The 20,564-nt window shown below is 54.5% G+C and overlaps 7 protein-coding genes across 7 annotated transcripts; 5 read left to right on the forward strand and 2 right to left on the reverse strand.

Annotated features, from left to right (window-relative positions):
• Nucleotides 1-521: 521 nt before the first annotated feature.
• PG985_000125 (uncharacterized protein) lies at nucleotides 522-1,146 on the forward strand (the record flags this gene model as incomplete). The annotated part of the gene is made up of 3 exons (XM_066819894.1): nucleotides 522-575; nucleotides 643-788; nucleotides 870-1,146. 3 exons carry the CDS (start codon nucleotides 522-524, stop codon nucleotides 1,144-1,146), a joined length of 477 nt encoding a protein of 158 aa, XP_066690773.1.
• Nucleotides 1,147-2,527: 1,381 nt separating this feature from the next.
• PG985_000126 (uncharacterized protein) lies at nucleotides 2,528-2,758 on the reverse strand (the record flags this gene model as incomplete). The annotated part of the gene is made up of 1 exon (XM_066819895.1): nucleotides 2,528-2,758. The coding sequence occupies one exon, from the start codon at nucleotides 2,756-2,758 to the stop codon at nucleotides 2,528-2,530; it is 231 nt and encodes a 76-aa protein (XP_066690774.1).
• Nucleotides 2,759-11,488: 8,730 nt separating this feature from the next.
• On the forward strand, nucleotides 11,489-12,632 carry PG985_000127 (uncharacterized protein; the record flags this gene model as incomplete). The annotated part of the gene is made up of 2 exons (XM_066819896.1): nucleotides 11,489-11,671; nucleotides 12,078-12,632. 2 exons carry the CDS (start codon nucleotides 11,489-11,491, stop codon nucleotides 12,630-12,632), a joined length of 738 nt encoding a protein of 245 aa, XP_066690775.1.
• A 1,091-nt stretch (nucleotides 12,633-13,723) lies between these two features.
• PG985_000128 (uncharacterized protein) lies at nucleotides 13,724-14,872 on the forward strand (the record flags this gene model as incomplete). The annotated part of the gene is made up of 1 exon (XM_066819897.1): nucleotides 13,724-14,872. The coding sequence occupies one exon, from the start codon at nucleotides 13,724-13,726 to the stop codon at nucleotides 14,870-14,872; it is 1,149 nt and encodes a 382-aa protein (XP_066690776.1).
• A 1,206-nt stretch (nucleotides 14,873-16,078) lies between these two features.
• PG985_000129 (Mediator hinge subcomplex-like protein) lies at nucleotides 16,079-17,051 on the forward strand (the record flags this gene model as incomplete). The annotated part of the gene is made up of 2 exons (XM_066819898.1): nucleotides 16,079-16,573; nucleotides 16,683-17,051. The coding sequence occupies 2 exons, from the start codon at nucleotides 16,079-16,081 to the stop codon at nucleotides 17,049-17,051; spliced, it is 864 nt and encodes a 287-aa protein (XP_066690777.1).
• A 325-nt stretch (nucleotides 17,052-17,376) lies between these two features.
• PG985_000130 (uncharacterized protein) lies at nucleotides 17,377-17,682 on the reverse strand (the record flags this gene model as incomplete). Its single annotated transcript, XM_066819899.1, has 2 exons — nucleotides 17,377-17,437; nucleotides 17,510-17,682. 2 exons carry the CDS (start codon nucleotides 17,680-17,682, stop codon nucleotides 17,377-17,379), a joined length of 234 nt encoding a protein of 77 aa, XP_066690778.1.
• Nucleotides 17,683-19,757: 2,075 nt separating this feature from the next.
• PG985_000131 (uncharacterized protein) lies at nucleotides 19,758-20,327 on the forward strand (the record flags this gene model as incomplete). The annotated part of the gene is made up of 1 exon (XM_066819900.1): nucleotides 19,758-20,327. One exon carries the CDS (start codon nucleotides 19,758-19,760, stop codon nucleotides 20,325-20,327), a length of 570 nt encoding a protein of 189 aa, XP_066690779.1.
• Nucleotides 20,328-20,564: the final 237 nt, after the last annotated feature.

A 20,564-nucleotide genomic window follows, 5' to 3' on the forward strand; every position in this document is an offset into this window, starting at 1 on the left:
ATAAGGAAGGAAACAATCCACTTGATGCCTGTCTCAGGTCGAGTCTTCACCCGATGTCAAATTTCTTCTTCATAGCCGAAGACGGGACATGGCAGCTTGCAAGGCAATTGCAGCCTTATCTTTTGCCAATCAAAGTGGGTGGGGCCATCTTCCTGCAGTTGGCCAGGGGAGGGACGGGCGCTTTTGAGGGAAGGAGCTGGCGAGGGAAAAACATAGCTCCGGCGCAAATCCAAACAGCCAAACAAACACGGCCATGACGCACGGGCTTCAATCGCCATGACACTATCGTTCGACTCGCAGCAAGGCAACGAAATACTCTCAATCAAGACCAAGTCAGCCCAACTTCATTTCAGCCTTGCGACCAGACAAGCAGGCAGATTATCCGCTCCTTACTTATGCTTCGTACATGCTAGATTTCGGGAAAAGGGACGCTCGTCCCAGTCCAAGCCATCTATTTTCTTTAGGCCCCTTTTGATTCCCACCCTACCAGCTTTCGCAACCGAGAGACAGCCACTTTCGCAATGGGCGCATGCGCATCTTGCCTCGGCAATCGCAGGCAGGAAACGTTTGACGAGGTTCGTTCTGTCGCAACATTTTCCATTGCTGCCAACCCTTCGCTAACGACAATGCTTGTGCAATCAGGATGACGTTTCCCGCCTGCTTATCGACGATCCGAACAACTTCCAGTATGGCAGCTTTAGCGACCAGAACATGAACGCCCAGGCGGACCCTCTCGAGTCGCAACGCGAAAACGAAGCCGTTCAAAAAGTCGTAGCAAAAACATCAAAGTATGTCGCATCCCGAGACGCGACGCGATGCAGAGGTGCACACCTGCAGACCTTGAGTGGAAGCTAACAGGCTTGCTCCAGTAACTTGGTAGACATTTTCGAGATCGCCCCCCAGGAGACACAGCAAGCGCCACATGCCATGCTATCCGGTCAAGATCTGCGATTATCCCGCTATCAGACCATCTTGGCCAAGCTGTCCACCGACGATGACCTATCATCTGCCGGCACAGTCCAGGGGCACTTGGACTGGACCAGCGATGACGACCTGCCCGAGCTGCAAGGCCACGCCCGAAGTATCAAAGATGGTATCGGCAAGCCTCTGGTGGGGACATTCTCTGATGCTGCTGCTGCTGCATGAAAGAAATAAACAGCAGTATATGACCATCACGTGTGCTTGTCGTCATGCACAGATTCCCCGCCATGTTCATCGTCGAAGAATTGCCCCAAAGTGGCCTAATCATGTACCGACGGTAAGGCGTACGCTACGCTGCGACTCAGGAATCACCCAGCAGGTCGGTCAGTTGCCCAGATACAGCCAATCGTGGCTGTCTGCTGCGGCCCGGAGTACTGGTCGATGGGGTTGCGGATGGGGCCGCTCCCCTGTGCGACATACGGGTCGAATTGGATGGATCTCTTCTGCACTTTCACCGCTAACTGGCTATTACTCAGCCAATCATTTTATTCTTCTGGGTCTCGCTGGCCATGAGATCCATTGACTTGTAGCCACGTGCCCGCTTACTCCCCTCTAATGGATGGTGGAGTGGTATAAAGAGGCAGGCAGTTCTAGCGCACAATTTTCTCTGTCAATATCATCTTGTTCTGAAAAAAACACCGCAGCGGACGGTCGTCCGACTCCGACTGCCCGCCCGCTCTCATGTCTGCATCTTGGGTACGGCCGAGGAAACTCGTTTTGCCTTACCGCTGCAATTTCGTGCACATTACCAAAAGGGCGGTGCGGAACCCTGCGCGAGCGACGGCAATCGACCAGTGAGGTGGAGCCTCGGGTGTGCCCGACCCATCAGCGTCCACTTTCATCCACTTAAGCGGCAGCTCTCGCTCGCACCACTGGTTCTCGTGAGGAGCTCCAGTACCAGGCTAGCCAGGGCTTCTTTGATCGACTACGTGATCACTGACTGGCGACACCTCCGCTCCCTGTCCACGAATAGGCGTTTTCCTTGAAATATTGTGCATTGGCTATGAAAATTGCAACCCTAGCAAACCTTCTGGTCTCCTCTCTCCCCTACACTGGCTGCCATGGGCTAGTTCCGTCATGGACGACGGGTCTGGGAAAGCTGCTCTACAGCGGTCTTCCGTTTATTTCCCCGCCCCTCTTGTTACAGTTTTGCTTCGGTCGAAAGGGAGAAGCTCTGTGTCTTCCATGTAGCTGCTGATAGATAGCTGGCTGCTCAAAATGACGAACCGCGACATCCGAGGCCACCTTGGCAGATGACGAAAAATCCTCACCACAACGACAACTAAGGACCCAGACTGCTTGACATGGACCGACTTTTTTCGATTGATATTGCACGGAACGACTGTTGTTTTACTCATTCAAAAGACCGTTATTCCAGCTCGGATAGGCCCTCCAAAAAAACAAATACATGATGGTGATGGGCCAAGCCTGTAAGTTCCTGCACCCCAGTTTTCCTACTCTTGATACTCTTGATCTTGCCTCTAACTCTTTGCCTAAAAGGCCAGCCAACCAGTTGGACATTTACATCCCCCGACATCTAGAGAGCTCAGAGCGTCTCGTGGACTCTCTGGTAGTGCTGTTGCTCCAGCCCCTGAATCGCAGTCTCGACGTCCATAATATCTCTCTCGGCTCGCTCGATCGTCGCGCTTCGATTCCCTTCCCTCTGCCATCGGTATATGTCGCTCTGGAGCTTGGTGTACTTGCGCTGCTTCTTCTCGATGTCTTTGCAGATCTTGCACCGGTCTTCTTCGAAGGTGGTTTCGTACACCAGCTTCATGCCGCAGGTTTCGCCCTACCGAACCTCCACATTAGCATGACTTCTCCAAGTCCACGACACACCTCTGATGATGGAAACGACCCCAAAGCAACGAACAGTTCGATATTCCTTCGGGCACTGCTGCTTGAAGTGCCCCCACCGCCACCACCCACAGCTCCATCTCGTCTGTTGGAAGTAGCACATTGCGTCGCTTGAGGTGTATAGTCTTCGCTATAGTGGCGTTCCCAGGTCAGCACAAAATTAAAGTGGGGACAACACGGAGAATATACTAACCACGGGTTCAACCTTGAACAGGACTGGTTGACTATGGGAATTCTTCTCTGCTTTGATGCAATCAGAAGTTGCTTTTGTGGTTTTCTGAGATGTCGAACTTCGAGATGCTGGCGATATGTCCTCAACCGATGGGACCGGGAAACCCCTTTATACTTATAATGCGACGGCTTCACAAACACCCCACGCTGCAGTTGGTTCTCTCGAGAGGCATCTTTTCGTGAGGCTTTCTTGATAATAGGCGTTGGCTAAAGACGTTTGTCACTGTCCAACCCTACCCAACATATCAACGATTCGAATGTGGGGACTCGACCGGATCTGATTGGATTGCTTAGCCTTTGGGCAATTTGTCCCCCAGTCCTTATGAGAAGCCCTTTGATGGAGTGCCACGTCTCGATCCAAGACCGGGAAAATGCCCCACCCTGCCATCGCTGTCCCATGTGCGGGTATTTCCCATGGATAGGTATGTATAGGGATACCTTTCTTGTACAAGTAACCTGACTTGTGCCCGCTTCTTTGTACTCTGCTAATCCCTCACTTCCAGACCTTCGTATGCGTATTTGCCGCCACGGTCCACTTCGGATGAAGGCATGGCGTGCGCTTACTCGTACCTGCCTGTGGTATGCATGGGTGATCCCGCCCGATCCTGTGGCCCTACCTATCGACCTCGTTGCACAAGCACGCCACGGAGGCCATCGAGCTTAGACGCGGTTCGGACCTTAGCCAGCCTGGCCAGGAATGTGTTGTCTAGAGCAGGCATGCCACCATGGTCACGGGATACACGGGATACAGGCTTTTCAACATCATCACCTCTTGGTCCCGGCCGCCACGGACGGGCTTGTTTTGATATGAAATTGCTGCAAACGACCAAATCGATGAGGCATCTATCTACTCCGGTCCGGAAGTGTCGATATACCTGAAGTGGGTATCCCACAATACAGGGTTCGACGCCCGCAGTGTCACAGTATGGCTTTGCCACCTGTTCCTGGCGAGGAATGTCTTCCGTGGATGGAGCCTGAGGTCGATCTGGGACATACTAACTGTCACCTGTGTGTTGTCCACTTCAGCAAGCCACATTCGGAGCAAACGATATTGTTCTTGATGCACTTCAGGAGGAACTTGCAGCCAACACTGTTACAGCGCATCTACAACGAAAGGATGCTCATTACCCGCAACAGTCGTCCACCCCGTTGTTGAGAGAAACAATCTCGATACCTATACAGTCTGTGCCCGTACGATTTCAGATGACAACACACACACACATGCGATACACACCTTGCACACTGAGACTTTCTGCATTAGTGACCTGGTTGACTCATGCGCGGTGACGAAGGCAACGGCCCCTGGCTTGGACAGCAATCAGCCTTGTATTCCGCGGCCACCGTCGGAGCCCAGATAAGGTTCATCTTGTTGCAAGGGATTTACGAACCGCTGGGGATACGCTACTATGCACGCTCACGTGGGCAGTACTCTTTATGCCTGCCCGGAGGAGGGCTTGCTCGATCTGTATCTCAATCTGGCGTTGGAAAAAAAAGTGACGGGGTCTGGGATCTTCATGGATCCGGTTCCGGTTAGCCAGAACCAACGTGGCCGAACGGCCCATTCCGCAGACCGCACTCCACCCTGTCGTTCGAGGCGTGTTTTGGGCCGCATCGGTCGTGGGATGGTGGCGCCCGGGATTTCTTCATCACATATGTTTCATCCCTGGTAAGTCTGGTACCTGGCTCACGACTTGACTCACAGGATACATTGCATCGCAGCATATACATACCTATTCTGGGACCGGACGAGACCGATCAACACCCCCCAAACGCAGCCTCGCTTCTCGGTGACGCACATTTGCTGCTCGCGAGCTGTGCCAGATGCTTAAGATGCAAAACTTGCCTGCCCTACTTATCCGTCATCAGCCGGTCTACACCGCTCCTCAGCCACGGTGTGACCTGGCTTCATATACATGCAATAATTCAGTCATGCCCTCGGCGGTTCCCCATCTGGCGTTGGCTGTATGGGCTTCATTGGGCTCGAATATCTCGTCGCCTTGCGCTCGCACAAGCAACATCCGCTAATCTCCTATTGACTCCTCGGAACAGCCATGATGCTGCGGTGGAAACACACCGGAGCGCGGTGAAACGTGATACCATGACACGATTCCATTGCATATGCTGTGAATCCATCCGGCAACGAGCCCGCAATCCGGGATCTGCCCATCGACGCCTTGTCACCTCAACATGTGTATGCGTGCCTTGCCAGAGGTCTAGATGCAGGGCTGGGTCTGGAAGTCCTCCCCTCGTAGTGAGGCTCGTGTTTCGGTGACAGAATTGCACACCACATGCATTGCTGCTCATTCGCGCCCATTGCTGTACAACAAATGGTGCCCAATATAGCCCCGGATGCAATAATGCATATGACTTTTAGTCAAGCACCCTCGATCAAGTAAACAAGTCGCGTCTACCAACGGTCTTTTTCTCTCTCGAAGAAGGGACATTCCCCCCCTCCCCCCTCGGCCTTTTCATGGGCTTGGCCCGCCTGGGGCCAGTCGAAAACACCTAGGCCGCTTAAACGGGCCATGCCTTGTTGTTTTTGCCAGCCTAATCTGGCAGACCATCGGCCAGCCTTGGCCTTCCAAATCCGAGCTTCGAGAACCCTCGTATACCCTGGCTTCGTTATGAGCCAAGACCAGCCCATGTTGCTGATTATCCCAATTTCACCTGGGCCTCTAGTCGAAACAATGTACCATGCCGTTCGGATATTATATCCACCCGACGTCAAGCAACTAGACCAGATGCACCGCATACGGCTAGCCAATTGCCCATGGGCATTCGGTAACAAGTGGGATACTTGCTGCACGATATATGGGGGCACTTTGCGTAATTCTGTTGCAGACAATCCATCATTCACCCGCATCCAAGACCCGTTGAGTGATGGACGACGCATCCCCCAATTGCCCAATCCAATGCAGCCCATGCATGTCAGACCGTAGCAGTGCTTCCTCTTCTGGCCCCTCTTTATCAAGGCTATCAATCAAGGTGCTTATTGCGTTTAGAGCACGGCACGTTACTCGGAGCGAAGGGATGGTGGTGTGAAGCACTAAGCACTGCAGTGTAGAAGTGAGAGAGAACCCCACCCACACATCTTCATCTTCTCCTGTCGCTGCGAACATGTTGCGACTGCAGAGTTCCACGACCATGCTAAGGCCTCAATAGTCAGACGCGCCCTGGTTTTCAGCCTCTGACAGGCCTCCCTTTGTTTTTTTTGCAAGGGATTTCCGCACTGGCCACAAGCCTAATGTACACCACAATTTGGGGCCGCTGCGGGATGTGCCAGGGTCCGCGGCCGGTCGACCAGAAACAGTGACCCTTTCATGTGGAGCAGCCATCCACTCGCACACCCACATCCACATACACACCCTGACACACACGACACACACATTGGCACACTCGCACACACTCGCACACACTTCTATTCGATACCCTCCCAGCAGCACACAGGCACACACCCTCTCTCGCACACACTTCCAGCAGGATATTGACCGATGAAGAGGCAGATCCAGGGAATAGACCACTTGGAAGTCATGGAACACTTGCCGCGAGGGGGGATCCTGTTGAACTCCCAAAGGCGAAAAGCCAAGCCCGTGCTCTGAATTTGATGCTGTGCCACCACACACTATATTTATAGTCGACGTCATTCGCTGAATCCCCCATCAGTATTTCATGGCCGACACTCGATCAGCCAAGCAGATGAGCCCTGATCCCCTCGCTACAGCGCCCTGCCTCCTGCCCCTCCCCCTCTTTCGTAATCCGCAAGCCCACGGCAGAGGGCAAAGTTTTCGATGAGGGGGAGGGAAACCCACACGGCGATGGAAAGAGGAAGGGTCAGGTGCTTGCTGGGTCTTTCGGCTCTCGTACCTTGATCCCCCATCTTTTCCCCCATGGCCTCGACCCCGGTGATTGGTAGGGGACGGGCTGTGCATGGAGAACAACGACGTCTTCTTTGGCACTTTTCGGAGAGACCAGGGCAGTTGATTGGAACGGCCAGACTGACGGCTGTTCTACTCCTCTTATGGCTACGACAGGCCTGCCTTGTCAGCCGAAGGGGGGACACGGTCTCCTCTTTTTCTGGCCCTGACTCCCGGCCACTATCCTGGCTCTTTGTCCAGACCCCCCCTGTCCGGATATGCTTCAAGGATGCAGGAAGGAAAAAGGAAAAGAAAAATCAAGTATGGAACTTGCTCTCTCACTCCCTATCTCTCTCCTCCTACCTCGACACTTTCAACCACGACGCATGCCACGCCGCCTAACTAACCACAAAACGTTCTAGCCGTAGATTCGACAATGCACCTCATCGAAATCCCCACGAAGAAAAGACGATTATGTACCTATCTACCAGTGCTTTTCCGACTTGGGAAGCCGTGGAGCCGCACCCCGACGCCGCTGGATTGAGGCCCAATCGAGACGAGACGACAATTCATCCCAACCCGATGCCATTGGGCGCCGACTCCTCGCGGGAAAGGAATGCTGCTGCTGCTGCAGGTTTGCATCGCAGAGAAAACGGGGTGGCAGGGGTGGCGACAGGAGGGGGAAAGAAAGGGTGGGAGAGGCGGCCGGCCTGGCAATATGCAGGCCTTATGCGACCTGCGGCCTTTGGTCTGGCCCACGAACCCCCTTCTGTTGGTGTGTTCAGCAACAAAAAACAAGAAGCGAGCCACTGAAGAACCAAAACAAAAAGAGGGACACCAGTAATAGCGGATATGACGAAACCTCGGTCTCTTTGCTTTTCCGGCTTTGCCACGAGGTTTCTATTTCTCCTATTCTCCTTGTCGTGGCCGTTACATACATGATCTGCCTGCACTGGCAACCAAACGTCTAAAGTACTTGGATTGGAAGATGGTTTACAGCATGTAAGGTACGTCGGACCAGGGAAAAGTAAAACCGGTTGATGAAGAAAAGCGATCTTCAACGCGGCAGCCGAGATGTGAGATATATGTGCCATCATCATGCCTTCTAAGGCTGACTTGGCTAAATACCTCTCAAGGGCCTTTTAGCCAGACATCCCGGACATATGAGACATGCATCATAGCGTGCTGGTAGTTGCAGTTTAGGGGGGTGTGATTACATAAGTACATCGCAGAGGCCGAGTGAACTAGGTAGGCGGGCAATTGAAGCGATTCCGCGGCGGCGGCCAAACTCATCCGCGATCATCCTACTTGCTACTTCACCTTGACCGGTATACGCCCGGTTCATGTGCGAACTGCGCCATGCGACATTGAGCGCTGTTGGGCGGTAAGTATCGAGTGAAGATGTATAGACGACTTGAGACAGACGATGAGAAAACGCCCCTAGCCCTAGCGGCAAGAGCGCCGCCGCCGCTGCCCGTCCAGAAACCTGCCAATAGCCGATGGACGAGGGCGACGGACAACACATCAAAGCCAATCAATCAACGGACGACTTCCCCTCGAGGCGACTACTATTACGTGCCGGATCTCCGATAATACCATACCAGATGTGAACAGGCAAAACCGCGAAACCGCGACGTCGATCAATATTACAACAGAGCACAGACGAGAAAACCTTGACGTGTATTGGAAACTCCCACGCGACTATATGGTCTGTGTGCCTCTTCACATAACCTACCTCTTTTGCTTCTTCGCCCCGGGAACGAAATGTCCGTTCCTTCTGCTGCTTCGTGGTTTGCATGGCCGCGGCCCCGCGGCGGCGCCCACTTTCTTTTTGCCCTGGTCCCCAAACCAGGGTGTTGATGGAGAGATTTGGCATGTGGTGTCGTATTCTAAGTTACAATACCTTGCCTCTCCCGTGATGGATCGGGCGGCGCCCCCTTCTGGAAGGCATGCCCGCGCGCTTTTGACAAATTGACAGGCGGGGGCAATCCCGCTTTTTACTAACATACCCGCTTGCGTGCGCCCACTAACGACGTTCCGCACGCGGTGGAAATCTCGTGACTTTTGGCAGACGACAGCTGGCCGTCCTGCTTACATACTACTTATGTAGATATGTACCTACCTCATGTACATACATACCGACTTTGCCAAGGAAAAGTGTCTTAGCTCTCGTCTGATTAGACGGGAAACGGGTTTGGGGTCGGGCGCGCGCGGCTGGCTAAATCCCACTCTAATCGCGCGCTCCACCGGCAAAATCGACGGCCAGCAGAACAAATGTCGACTGTCGCTGTCTCACTCAAGACCGAGACATTGTGACAGACAAGCCGCGCCTTCCTGACGGATCTGTCTTGCTACTGCGCACTAACCTAATAACTTGCCACATGACATACGCTTCACAAAAGCCGTTGGACTCAAACGGTGGCTGGATAGGCTGATCCCAAAGGGCTGGAATATGGGACATTGGCCAAGACCTCGGGTTTCATACTACAGCCGGTCGGCCGACTTTGAACTTGATTGACCTGATGTTTTACAATTGGCCTTGCTGTGCTACTGGCCACTACCCAGAGTGCGTCGTGCATTGCGAAGCACTGTGTTTTAGCCTCAATTGCGCCAGAAATAGCAAACAGACACCAAGCCGACCCCACTAAATCCCAAAAACACAGTACCCAGCTACTGTGTCGCTTCCAGTTATTCCTGGCACTCCATCAAGATCAATTGGAAGAGTTAGGGAAGCAGCTTGGACCAGTCAGCAGTAGTGCATCCGTCTGGCCCTGAACCATCCCGCATGATCCCTGCCAACTGATCGTATTAACTGAACCTGTGACGCATTAAGCGTCTGGACTTGAGTCGAAGAGACTTGGATCCAACGTCCACCGACCGACCGACCTTCTTCTTTTCTTTCTGAATGATTGATGCATTCATCTCTTGAACCCTCTCTCCATCGTCTTGACGACGTGCGACCTGCTCCGTCATCAGTGAACTGGTGACTACCCGACGGACTGATTGGGGACAATTGATTGATGGATTTGGATTGACAGCCCGCCCGAAGACGACTCCATCGTCTTAACCGCGCATCTTAAGAACAGGCATTTGGATGTGTCGTTCGTTCTCTGGCTTCTTCAAGACATCACCCCGCCGCTGCGCCTCGACCTTCTGTTTCCAGCCATCCGCACATGGGTTCACCTCGCCGCAGCTTCGTATCCGCATCCAGTCCATCCTCTTCGCCTCACTCACTGAAAAGGCATCCGTATTAGGCTCACGGACTAAACCTTAGGAACCTTACCTTACTGACATACCAGCGGCATCCCACGCCGCCTCACCATTCACACCTTGACTTTTCACCGACAGGTGACAGGTGTTTAGGTGTCAACACAGCGAGCTGTCTGCACATCTGCGGCGTGTGCTGTAGGAATGAACCATTGACTGGCTTGGCGGGCCTCGGTACACGCGACCCCGTCGCGGTTCCCCTCCCTCTTGGGCCGCTCTTACGTCCTTTTTGCCGCCATCTGCATACTGTCGTAGCAGCGGCCAGCTGGCGCTGCGGACCAGGGTATTTCAGGTCGACCTCGCCTCGCGGATATTGGAACGGCTCCTCCGCCGGCGGAGAAAGAACCCTGAACGATACGACACGTTGTCGCTTCTGTCCAAGGTTTAGCGCAGGGCACCGCCCATTGCCCCCGACGCGCGACACGACCCTCTATTTCGCTTTCGCGGCTCGCGCCTGTTCGCCCCGTCCCATCCACCCCCTCTGATCTGGCTATTCTTCCTTGCCTACCTCGGGATTGGCATCAATCAGCCTGCTGTCAGCGAGGTGCAGGAAGCCTAAGCCCGATTCCTCCGAAACGCCGATGAAGAGTGCCCATCTGCCCTTCATCACGGCGCAGCGCGTGCCATCTCGTCACTGTCACGGTTACTGCCACGGTCGCAGTCACGGCGCATCGCAATATCGGTTCGCAGCTTACCGGCTGCATACCTTACCCAGAAGGGAATACGACTTCCCTCATCCAGCATCCATCAAGATTTATTCGGCTCGTTGACGTCCAATTCAGGCATCATTGGCGCGCTATAGCGTTTCGCTTAGTGCCCGGCTTCTACTTCCGCCAGAAGAGAGGACCAAATCGAGATCGCTCACTATGACGGATTCAAGACCCTTGTCGCCATCGCCGGCCTATTACGCCGAGAGCGACAATGCTACCTCCCAGCCAGAGAGTCATGGCGCTGCCCAACATGCGCCTCTACCTCTTGTGCTAAGCAGCGATATCTCAGATACCTCAGGAGCAAACCTTCCAAGTTCCTATACTTCCTCGCCGCAATCTCCACCACCATTGGCAGATCAGACAGATGGCGATCTGGGCCGTCATAGCAGGCTACCTGCAGCGATCTCTTTGACAGACCGAGGTTTTACCAGGGATGCGCGGGCAGAAACGGGCCAAGCCGTAGTGACATCGCTAACGACTTGCTCGACTCACGTCAATGCACGTCGCTTAGATGCGCCTCCCGCAGGCGATGCGCGTCCTAGATCAGACGCAGCGGATAATGTCAAAGCCGATAAGCCGGCGACGTCCATGCCCAGGGAGACACCAGCATCCTCGGCTATAGCGATAGTGGAGCGCCCGGCGGCGGACAGACGGAGAAGTAGCCGTAGCAGCACCGGCGACAGCATGCTCGAGCTGGATAGTCTGCCCAATGAGGTGCTCATGCATGTCCTGAGCTTTCTTGACGTGTGCGATTTGCTGGCGACGTCGAGGGTAAGTTGTTGGTCCTTGTTTTGCTTCGTGCCACAAGATGCCTGCGACTAGTGACGTGGTCGATTTGTTTGTTCTCCAGCCCCCTATTCGAGTTTTCCGAAGTTCGAGCATTTCCCACATTTTCGTGCCCGTTTTCCGCCCTCTCTCTTGCGCGCATGGAAGTAGCACGACCTTGAGGAGAGTGCCCTTGACTGGTGTGCCACTCTACGCTACATGAGGTTCACTCTTGTCGGCGCTCTCCATGCTGCACCTGGGTTCGGCTAGGATGCACTCGCATCACCCCTATTCTCTACCTTTGCTCCCCCTCCTCTTATGTTCCATGGTTCTAAACTACCCACGTGCACGTTTCGTCCATGGTTTTCATATCTCACTCAATGGTGATCGGAACGCTAACTCGTAGACGCAGACTAACCGCCACTTGCGCGCGCTCTCCCTTCACCCGCTACTGCATATGCTCCGCCTGCGCCGCGCCCGGGCGTCGCTCCCGCCGCTCCTATTCTCGCCGTCGCGGCCGACGCTGCGGGACCTGATCGCCAAGCACATCTTCCTGACGCACACGACGCAGATTTCGCGGCGCCTCGCACGCAACCTCGTGGCGATCCGATTGTCGCGCCGCTTACCCCTGCGGCCCTCGGCCGAGACACTGGTGCAGCGCGGCGTGCTGCCCGGAGAGTGCGTACCGGGGGCCTCCCAGTCCCGTGAGGGGAGCGCTGCCGTGGTGGTGGCCCCCGGGCTGGTGGCCAAGAAGCGCGCGGTGGAGCGCGAGCGGCTCAAGGACGGGCTTCGGCGCTGGGTCGGCGGGGTCTGGACGGGGGAGGTACGGGAGCGGGCGGAGGGGGTTCGGAGGTGGGAGGAGAAGGCTGGGGTGGGACGGGTGTGGCGGCTGAAGAGGTTTTGGGAGAGGGTTGGGGGGAAGGCGGCGGGGGAGGGGGATGGGGACGGGCAGGTGGGCGAGGTATAACGCTTCACGAGCACATACCTGGACGAGATTGGGTTTTCTCTACGGCTGGGAGTGCTTGCCGGGGAGCTTCTGCGGTCTCTTCTTGCAGGCGGGGTTTGGAATTGTTATGCATGATGAAATGAGGAAAGGAGCGTGCTTGGGCGAAGGCTTTACAGGGTTTCTCACGAGATGGACGTAAATGGGCGTTTACTACTGCATTTCCGGAGGGCAAACCTCTTGCGGTTTTTGGAAGGGAAGGATTTCACCGGTATCTGGAATTGGTTGGGTTGTTTCTGTGCTGGTACACACGTGGGCGTTGCTTCGAGCCGCATGAGTTAATGATGTATGATAATTGGACTTACGCAGGTACACGATATTTGATTTTGATCTTGATAGCCACAAGAAGCACTATGTGCTTGACTGTCTTCTTCAGCAGCATTTTTTCTGAAATGGATACGGGGCGGTGTCTAGGTACTCAATTAGGCACGGGCTCATATGCACGAATTGGAATCTTTCTGGCGGCCACGTTCACCTTCAGTTGACACATTGCACAGAAGGGGTCCAATACGAGATTACATCTTTGACTGCCGAGATCTAGAAGAGTCTTGGGAGAGATGAGATGGAGGGGCAGTCAGGCAGTAGGCCGAGCTGTCATTTGGTTGTTATTGCCCGCTAATGGGCTGAACCCCACAGCGCTACAGTTGGGACCCCACTGGGGGAAAGCTAGGCGTGCTAGCTGCTCCCCAATTCGAGATTCAGCGTCACTGCTCAGCTGTTCGAAAACTGACATCAGCTCCATTGACGCCATACCGCCCATACCCGGTTTTTCTTTATTGAAATGAACCGACCCCATAGCAACCGAACAACAACGATCAACACTTGAAAAAGAAAACCCGTCCGGCCGCCTCAGCGACGACGAAAATCAGAGCAGCGACTCGACTGTCCCTCATCTCTAATCAATGACGATCGACCCGAACCATAACCGAAAACCCCTACTGTCCTTTTCTCAAATCTCCGACGAACTGTGTGCTGGTCCAAGCATACATACCAAATACGAGCCACCCCTGCTACATACCATACAATTACGAGGACAGCAAAAAGGGAACGCCGTCATGTCGGATGCTCGCTCGCTGCTGCGTGCTCATCGTGCCGCCAACCGCATCGAGCACCCCCATGCCGCCTACAGCGACGCCGGGAAACTGCTGTGCAAGCTCTGCCACGAGGCCATCAAATCAGAGTCGCTCTGGGACGGCCACCTGCGGTCCGCGGCCCACCGACAGAAGCTGACCGCCCTTCAACAATCCTCGTCCACTTCTTCCACATCTAGACCCGCCGCGGCACCCACAGAAACCACCGAAAACGCAACAACAAACACCATCACCACAACAACCACGACGATCAACCACAAGAGGAAACATGGCGCCGACGAGGACGATATAGACATGGACGAAGCTGAGGGCACTGCTGCCGCCGCCGGCGAGGACGCGGCGAGGATGAAGAAGAAGAGCAGGACGGATACGGGGTCGACGGAGGCAGGGGAGAGGGCGAGCAACACACCGCCCTCGCTGACGCGGCGGACGTCCAACGCGCCGGAGAAGGGCGTCGAGATCGCGATACCGTCGCGGCCCGCCACGCCGCAGCTCAACGGCCGCTCGCCCCTGATCGGGTCCGGGTCCGAACATAGCTCGACGCCGAATACGTCTCATGGGGCCAAGGGTCCTACTTCAGCTGCTGCTCCTACTACGACTACTTCTACGAATACAGCAGCTGCTACGCAAAAGTCCATCGACGAGGCCGAGTGGGCCCTCTTCGAAGCCGAGATCGCCAACGACGCGGAGCCGACGCCGCCGCCTCCTTCCGCCGTGCCCAATCCCAACAACGGGGACGCGGTGATTTCGGCGCCGGCCCTGACGGCGGACCAGGTGGCGGCCAAGTCGCAGGAGGAGGAGCACGAGCGGCGCAAGCTGCGGTTCGACGCCGAGATCGCCGACGAGCGCGAGGACGCGACGCGGGCGCTCGAGGACGAGTTTGACGAGATGGAGGAGCTCGAGGCGCGGGTGCGGAAGCTCAAGGAGAAGCGGGAGGAGCTGCGCAAGGGGAGCATGGCGAGCCTCCGGGCGGCTGCTGCTGTCGACGGCGGTTCTGGGAAGACGAAGGCAGCTGGTAAAGAGAATGGGGGGTTGGCGGAGGAGAGCGAGGAGGATGACGATGAGGAGGACGATGAGGAAGATTTTGATGATGGGTTCCGGTTTCGGGTTTGAAACTTGGGAATGAAGGGGAAGTGTTGGGGGATTACTAGAAAAGAAGAAAAGAGAAGAGATACCCCGTGCATTTTGGTACATTGGGTTTTTGTTTTTCTGTCCTTGCATTGATTGCGTTTCGGCATGATGCATCGTCGCGATGGCATCGGTTCCGTCTGGTGATGAGACGGGCGCTGTTGCTGGTGGCATTTGTACTGATAGGAGACCCAGAGAGAGACAGAGAGAAAGCAAGAGAGACTGTTTAGAGTGGAAAAAAAGAGGGTTCTTGACACGGAATGGTGGCTTTACAAGTGAGGTCTTTCTTGTGGACCTGTTGCTACTGGTTATATATCGTGAGGTGTGATTTCGCCGGCATATTTGACTTGGGTTAGGCGTTAAGGGACGCGACATCTTTCAACCAGAGAAACCAGGAATACAGGCGGATATTCTGTGTGGGATCTATGCAATTTGCTATGCGATACTTCTGTTATTTAGTCTAAAGTGCTGTGAAGCTACAATATCACGGCACTTGCTATATTAACAGCTTGAGTACCAGATTGCTTGTCATGATGTCGGCCAAGACTGGCTTTATGCATAGGTAATTCCGTCAGGTGCCATCCCTCTGCTTTATATCCGTGATCGACGCAACATTATGCACTTGCTATATGCTGGACTGGTCTTGACCATATGCAGAAACGATTATAGCAAGTCGCTGTCTGTAGCCTCCTCGTTGCCTCTGGGTGCATGGTGGGCTTTCAGCGCCCCCTTTTTTCATCGGATGCTAATCATGCCCCAAATTGGATGGGCAGTTGAAGTCGAAATAAGGTCGAGAAGCCCCCCAAGCTTCCCCACGGCGGGCGCTAGCTCTAGAAACTGTGCCTGTAGTCCGTGCATCCCTCGTTTTTTACAGCTTGCTGCTGCTTGCCCTCACTCAGCCTTTCAGCCTTGTTATCCGTCATTCTCGGGTGCGCATGTCAACTCGCCGTTCTTGATTGAGGTCCAACCTACTTATTTGGCGCAATTGCACTCGTTCCCACCGGAGAAGCGATGCATTGCCTCGACCTCACATTCTTCCGCGCTTCTTGACCGTGATTGATCCCAACGTCGCACACACGTATCCATTTCCGGCGGCCGTCTGGCAAACAGGACTTGCCTTACCTTTTCTACGAACCAAATATTTAACCGATACCCACCACTGCCGCCCGACGGGCAGTACACCCAGCCACGATGGCCGACCCAAACGAGAACCAGGAGATGCAGGACATGGACCAGATCACCTCGACCTGGCCGCGCCCGCCGCCCTTCTACAAGGACTTCACAGCCGACAACCTCGCGCGCCTCGCGGACCTGAAGCGCGAGCGCGCCGAAACCAGCAATCTTCCCTCGAATAGCACACCCAAGACCGACAGCAAAGACGCAAACGACCTGCTCTCCCAGCGGCTGACGGGCCTGCCCCCGAACCTGCGGAACCTGCAACCACCCCTGCCGCCCGACGAGGGCGCCTGGCGCATCTTTGGCGACCCCTACCGTCTCGTGCAGCCCCTCCCCAAGCTCGAGGAGGGCGGCGAGATCCGGCCGGTCGTGGCCAATGGCGGGCTCCTGGCCGACGGCGAGCGCGATGATAAGCACTTCGACCGCGCGACGGTGCTGAAGCGCATTGCCAAGAGTCTGCTGCTGAACTTCTTGGAGCTCGTGGGGGTCTTGGGGCAGAATGCCATGGACGTGAGTACAAACACTTTGATTCCTCACCTTCTATCTTTTGGATTTCCGTTCCCTTTCTTGCATCTGTAATTTTTATATACATGCTAACGACGTGAGTTAAAAAAACCAGGCCGCCGACAAAGTCAAGGACATCCGCGACCTCTTCTACAACTTCCACCACCTCATCAACGAGTACCGCCCCCACCAGGCCCGCGAGTCCCTTATTGCCACGATGCAGGCGCAGCTCGACCGGCTGCGCGCCGAGACGACGGCCATCCGGGACAGCAAGGAGAAGGTCGAACGCATGCTGGAGGGGCTGGGCAGCCTCAAGATCGACCAGGAAGAGGTGGCGGCTGCAACTACTGCTACTGGAGCTAATACGAAGGCGCCCGCTGCCGCCGGTCGAGGCATGGGCGAGCTCGAGGGGGGAGATGTGGGGGATGCTTGTCGACCCGGCCAACTAGAGAATGGGTGGGGGCGAAGAGAAGGACGCTGGTGATGAAGAGCTGCTGCCTGACTTTGTCGGCTCTCGGCATTTCTGTGGCATTTGCGGAAACAGGATGTATTTGTGCCGCGGCGCGTATTGGGTGAATCAGACAGCACCAGACGTGATGGAGCAGCAGCTCTGCAACCTCTGCCAGGCGGCTTGAATTTGAGGGAGGGACGGTGGGCATGATTGCATTGCGAGGGCGTTTTATGGAACATGGGTGTCTTTCTTGCATAGCCCTGGGGATGAGCTATAGCTAAGTACCAGGGAATGAATACAAATTACTCGGTCATTATATCAAATGCTTCTTTGTTGACTTGCTATCTCAGTCTGGTATCTATCCATCTCCTTGCGTGGACGCGTTCTTATTCTGGACGTCAATTCGTATGCTTCCCTTCCTTTCCCGGCCGTGTCAACTGGGTCTATGTGTTCTCGCCATTTCCATGATTGGTTCGCCGGCTTCCTTTTACATGACGGTGCAGGGGATGGGGATGCAGCAGCACTCGTAGCCGTCGCACTCGATGCACTTGGTCTTGCCGGAGCCGTCGGCGGGCTTGTTGATGACGCTCTCGATGGTGGACGAGGCGGCGCTGCCGGGGCCGTTGCGGTTGACGAGCGTCGCGTGGGAGGATCCGCAGGCCATGATGATGGTATTGATGGTAGTAGTTGATGTTTGGTATGGGTTGGGTACGTGGACTGCTGCTGACCGCCAAGTTGTTAGTTCAATTGCGGCAGGGAGAGTGGGTTCGTTCAGCGTTGTCGTTGTTGACTGACGTACCAGCGAAAGGGAGATGTTCTAGTAGTGAGTGAGAGTGAGTGATGGATGGATATTGGAGAAGTAATTGGGAGGAAGTGATCTACAAGAATAGTGAGATCTAGAAATGAAGAAGTCAGATCAAGTTGTTGGGTTGCGACGCATTGCCATTCAAGATTCAAGGCGATGCACAGCCCCCCGGGAAACGGGTTGTCGTCATCGCCTGCTGCACATGCCGGCGCGTGTCCAAGGTGGGGACTTTCTCTCGTTTTAGCACCCCAATCAATTCAGGGCGCTGGCTGACAGGCGCACTGACGGAAGAGGCACTAAAACGCCAAGTGCTAGCAACATCAAGTTGCTTGCACTGGACGACGTCCATTGATCCAGTCCCATTTGCAACGACAACAAGCTTCAGGGTATCGTACACCGAATCAACTTCACGGTGCTTGCTGCCACGCTGCTAGTTTCTTTCTTTCTGGTGCATGTCAGGTCCCTGATAGGCTTCTACGTCTAACGCACTGCTCACCAGCATGCTCGTTTTGACAATGATGCGATGCAACCTGGCATTGGACATTGATGAATCGGGGGTCGCATCAGCAACCTCTTGTGCGATTGGCTCTCCCCAAGTCAACCCCTCCATGCTGCTGGACGCGTCGATCAGGCTCGAGCAACACATGATTTTTGCAATGACTGCTCTCCGGGCTTGTTCTCTTCTTCCCCGATCAAGTCCCACATCATGCGCCTTCTTCATACCGAAGATCTGACATTGAAGGAGTTCGTTGTCAGTCCACCACCATATGCCATTCTCTCGCATACTTGGGAGGATGATGAAGTTCTCTTTCCCGACATCGCGAATCTCGAGCACGCCCGAACCAAGACCGGGTACGTTAAGGTGCGGCAGGCTTGCCGAACAGCAGTTGCTGAAGGCTTCACATGGATCTGGATTGACACATGCTGCATCGATAAGAGTTCCTCAGCCGAGCTCAACGAGGCTCTAAACTCGATGTTCCAATGGTATGAAGGATCCGTCGTCTGTTACGCCTACATATCCGACATGCAACCTTCTGAAGAACTGTGGCACGGCTTGAAAAAGTCTCGCTGGATTACCAGAGGATGGACACTGCAAGAACTGATCGCGCCCAAGAAGATATACTTCTTCGACCGTGTCTGGAACAAGAGGATTGGGGATGGTGGTATATGTGACATCACTCAGATCGACCCTGACGTGCTCCATGGTAGACGCCCTCTCTCGAGTGTACCACTATCTCGTCGGATGTCTTGGGCTGCGTCGCGCGCGACAACCAGGATCGAGGACAGAGCTTATTCTCTACTAGGTATTTTTGGCGTGAACATGCCAATGCTTTATGGCGAAGGGGCCAGGGCATTTACTCGGCTGCAATACGAGATCATTAAGAGCACCAATGATCTTAGCATCTTTGCCTGGGAACCCAGAGATTATGAAGTACCCTTGACCCGGGGATGGAACGAACGATCTCTAGGGATTCTGGCGCCCGGCCCCGAGAACTTCTCCGACAGCCAGCCAATAGAGCGAATACTTGATTCTGTCTTTGATGGCGAATTTTCTGTAACCAACAGAGGCATAAAAGTTGCGAACAAATTGAAAGTATGTAAGAGCTCACACAATGGTCAACGTTTATACTTTCTAGGACTGGGATACAAGGTTTTGGGAAGAAACTCGATAGATGAGTTGGGCATAGATCTGTGGCAATGCGGACCCAACCTGTTCTCCAGGATTTCTCAACCATCGCTATCTCTTTTCCCATACAGCGACTCTGGTCTAATTGATAGGTAAGTGAATCACTTCATATAACTCGGTTTCATCTGCTTGGCCTGAAGTCGCTGGACCCTGATCGGCGTGCGTGAGGTGTGAAGGATGTTCAGTCTTGTCATCCCAAGTTGACCAAATATACAGTGATACCACCACGGTTCCCCAGCCCCCGTGGATGCCACAGATCCAGTCGGTTCCCCAGATCCAGTCGCTTGCTTCTGGACATATCTACATTGTGGCGGAGCCAGGGGTCCTCAGAGCCCAAGGAGTACGGAAAGGCGCCTTTGTTTTCCGATTCATGGACGTTTACTCCCTCTTCCGGCAAGATGGAATCGAAGCGCAACCGAGCACACATTACGACCGTGCTAACCGCCTCCTCTTCACCCTCGAACGTCCCGGGTTCGTAGGGGAGATTCGAATGCCGCAATGCAGCCCCTATCCTGACCATAAGCCCGTTTCGATACTCTGCGGGCTCGGCAACTCGCTCGAGCCTTGGTGCGCGGTAATCAAGGGCAATGACACACTTCTGCACTCGGTCACATTAGTCCCAGGGCGGGGCTGGGTTCTCCCTGACAGTGTAGATGTCCGGTGCTACGAACGCAATCGCACTGGCAATTGGCAGGATATCAGGATTAGCGTGTCTACTGGCCTTGGCACGTTTCCGGGTCTCGGCGTCGAGCCCGAGGTTGAGGTCCATGTCGTACAAGTTGCTATCACGCGGAGCTCAAGCAGTGTGGCTACTTGAATGATATTTCAAAATCTGAACACCTGCACAGCTTGCAAAAGGTACGTAGTGTACGGAGTAGTGGATCTACAAGAGGGGTTCATATTGCTATGTTCATCTGAAAAAGTAGAATAAATCTAGTCGGATTCATTGATTCCAAAGGCCCATTGCAATGGATTGCATATATCCTCTTTTCAAATCATTATTCGGGTAGCTCAGATTGAGGTTGCTGGCGCGCGGCTTGGGTGTGCTGGTAAA

The sequence above is a fragment of the Apiospora marii genome (genome assembly GCF_038362585.1).
Source record: "Apiospora marii strain CBS 49790 chromosome Unknown utg000001l_segment0_segment0, whole genome shotgun sequence".
Taxonomy (NCBI): Eukaryota; Fungi; Ascomycota; class Sordariomycetes; order Amphisphaeriales; family Apiosporaceae; genus Apiospora; species Apiospora marii.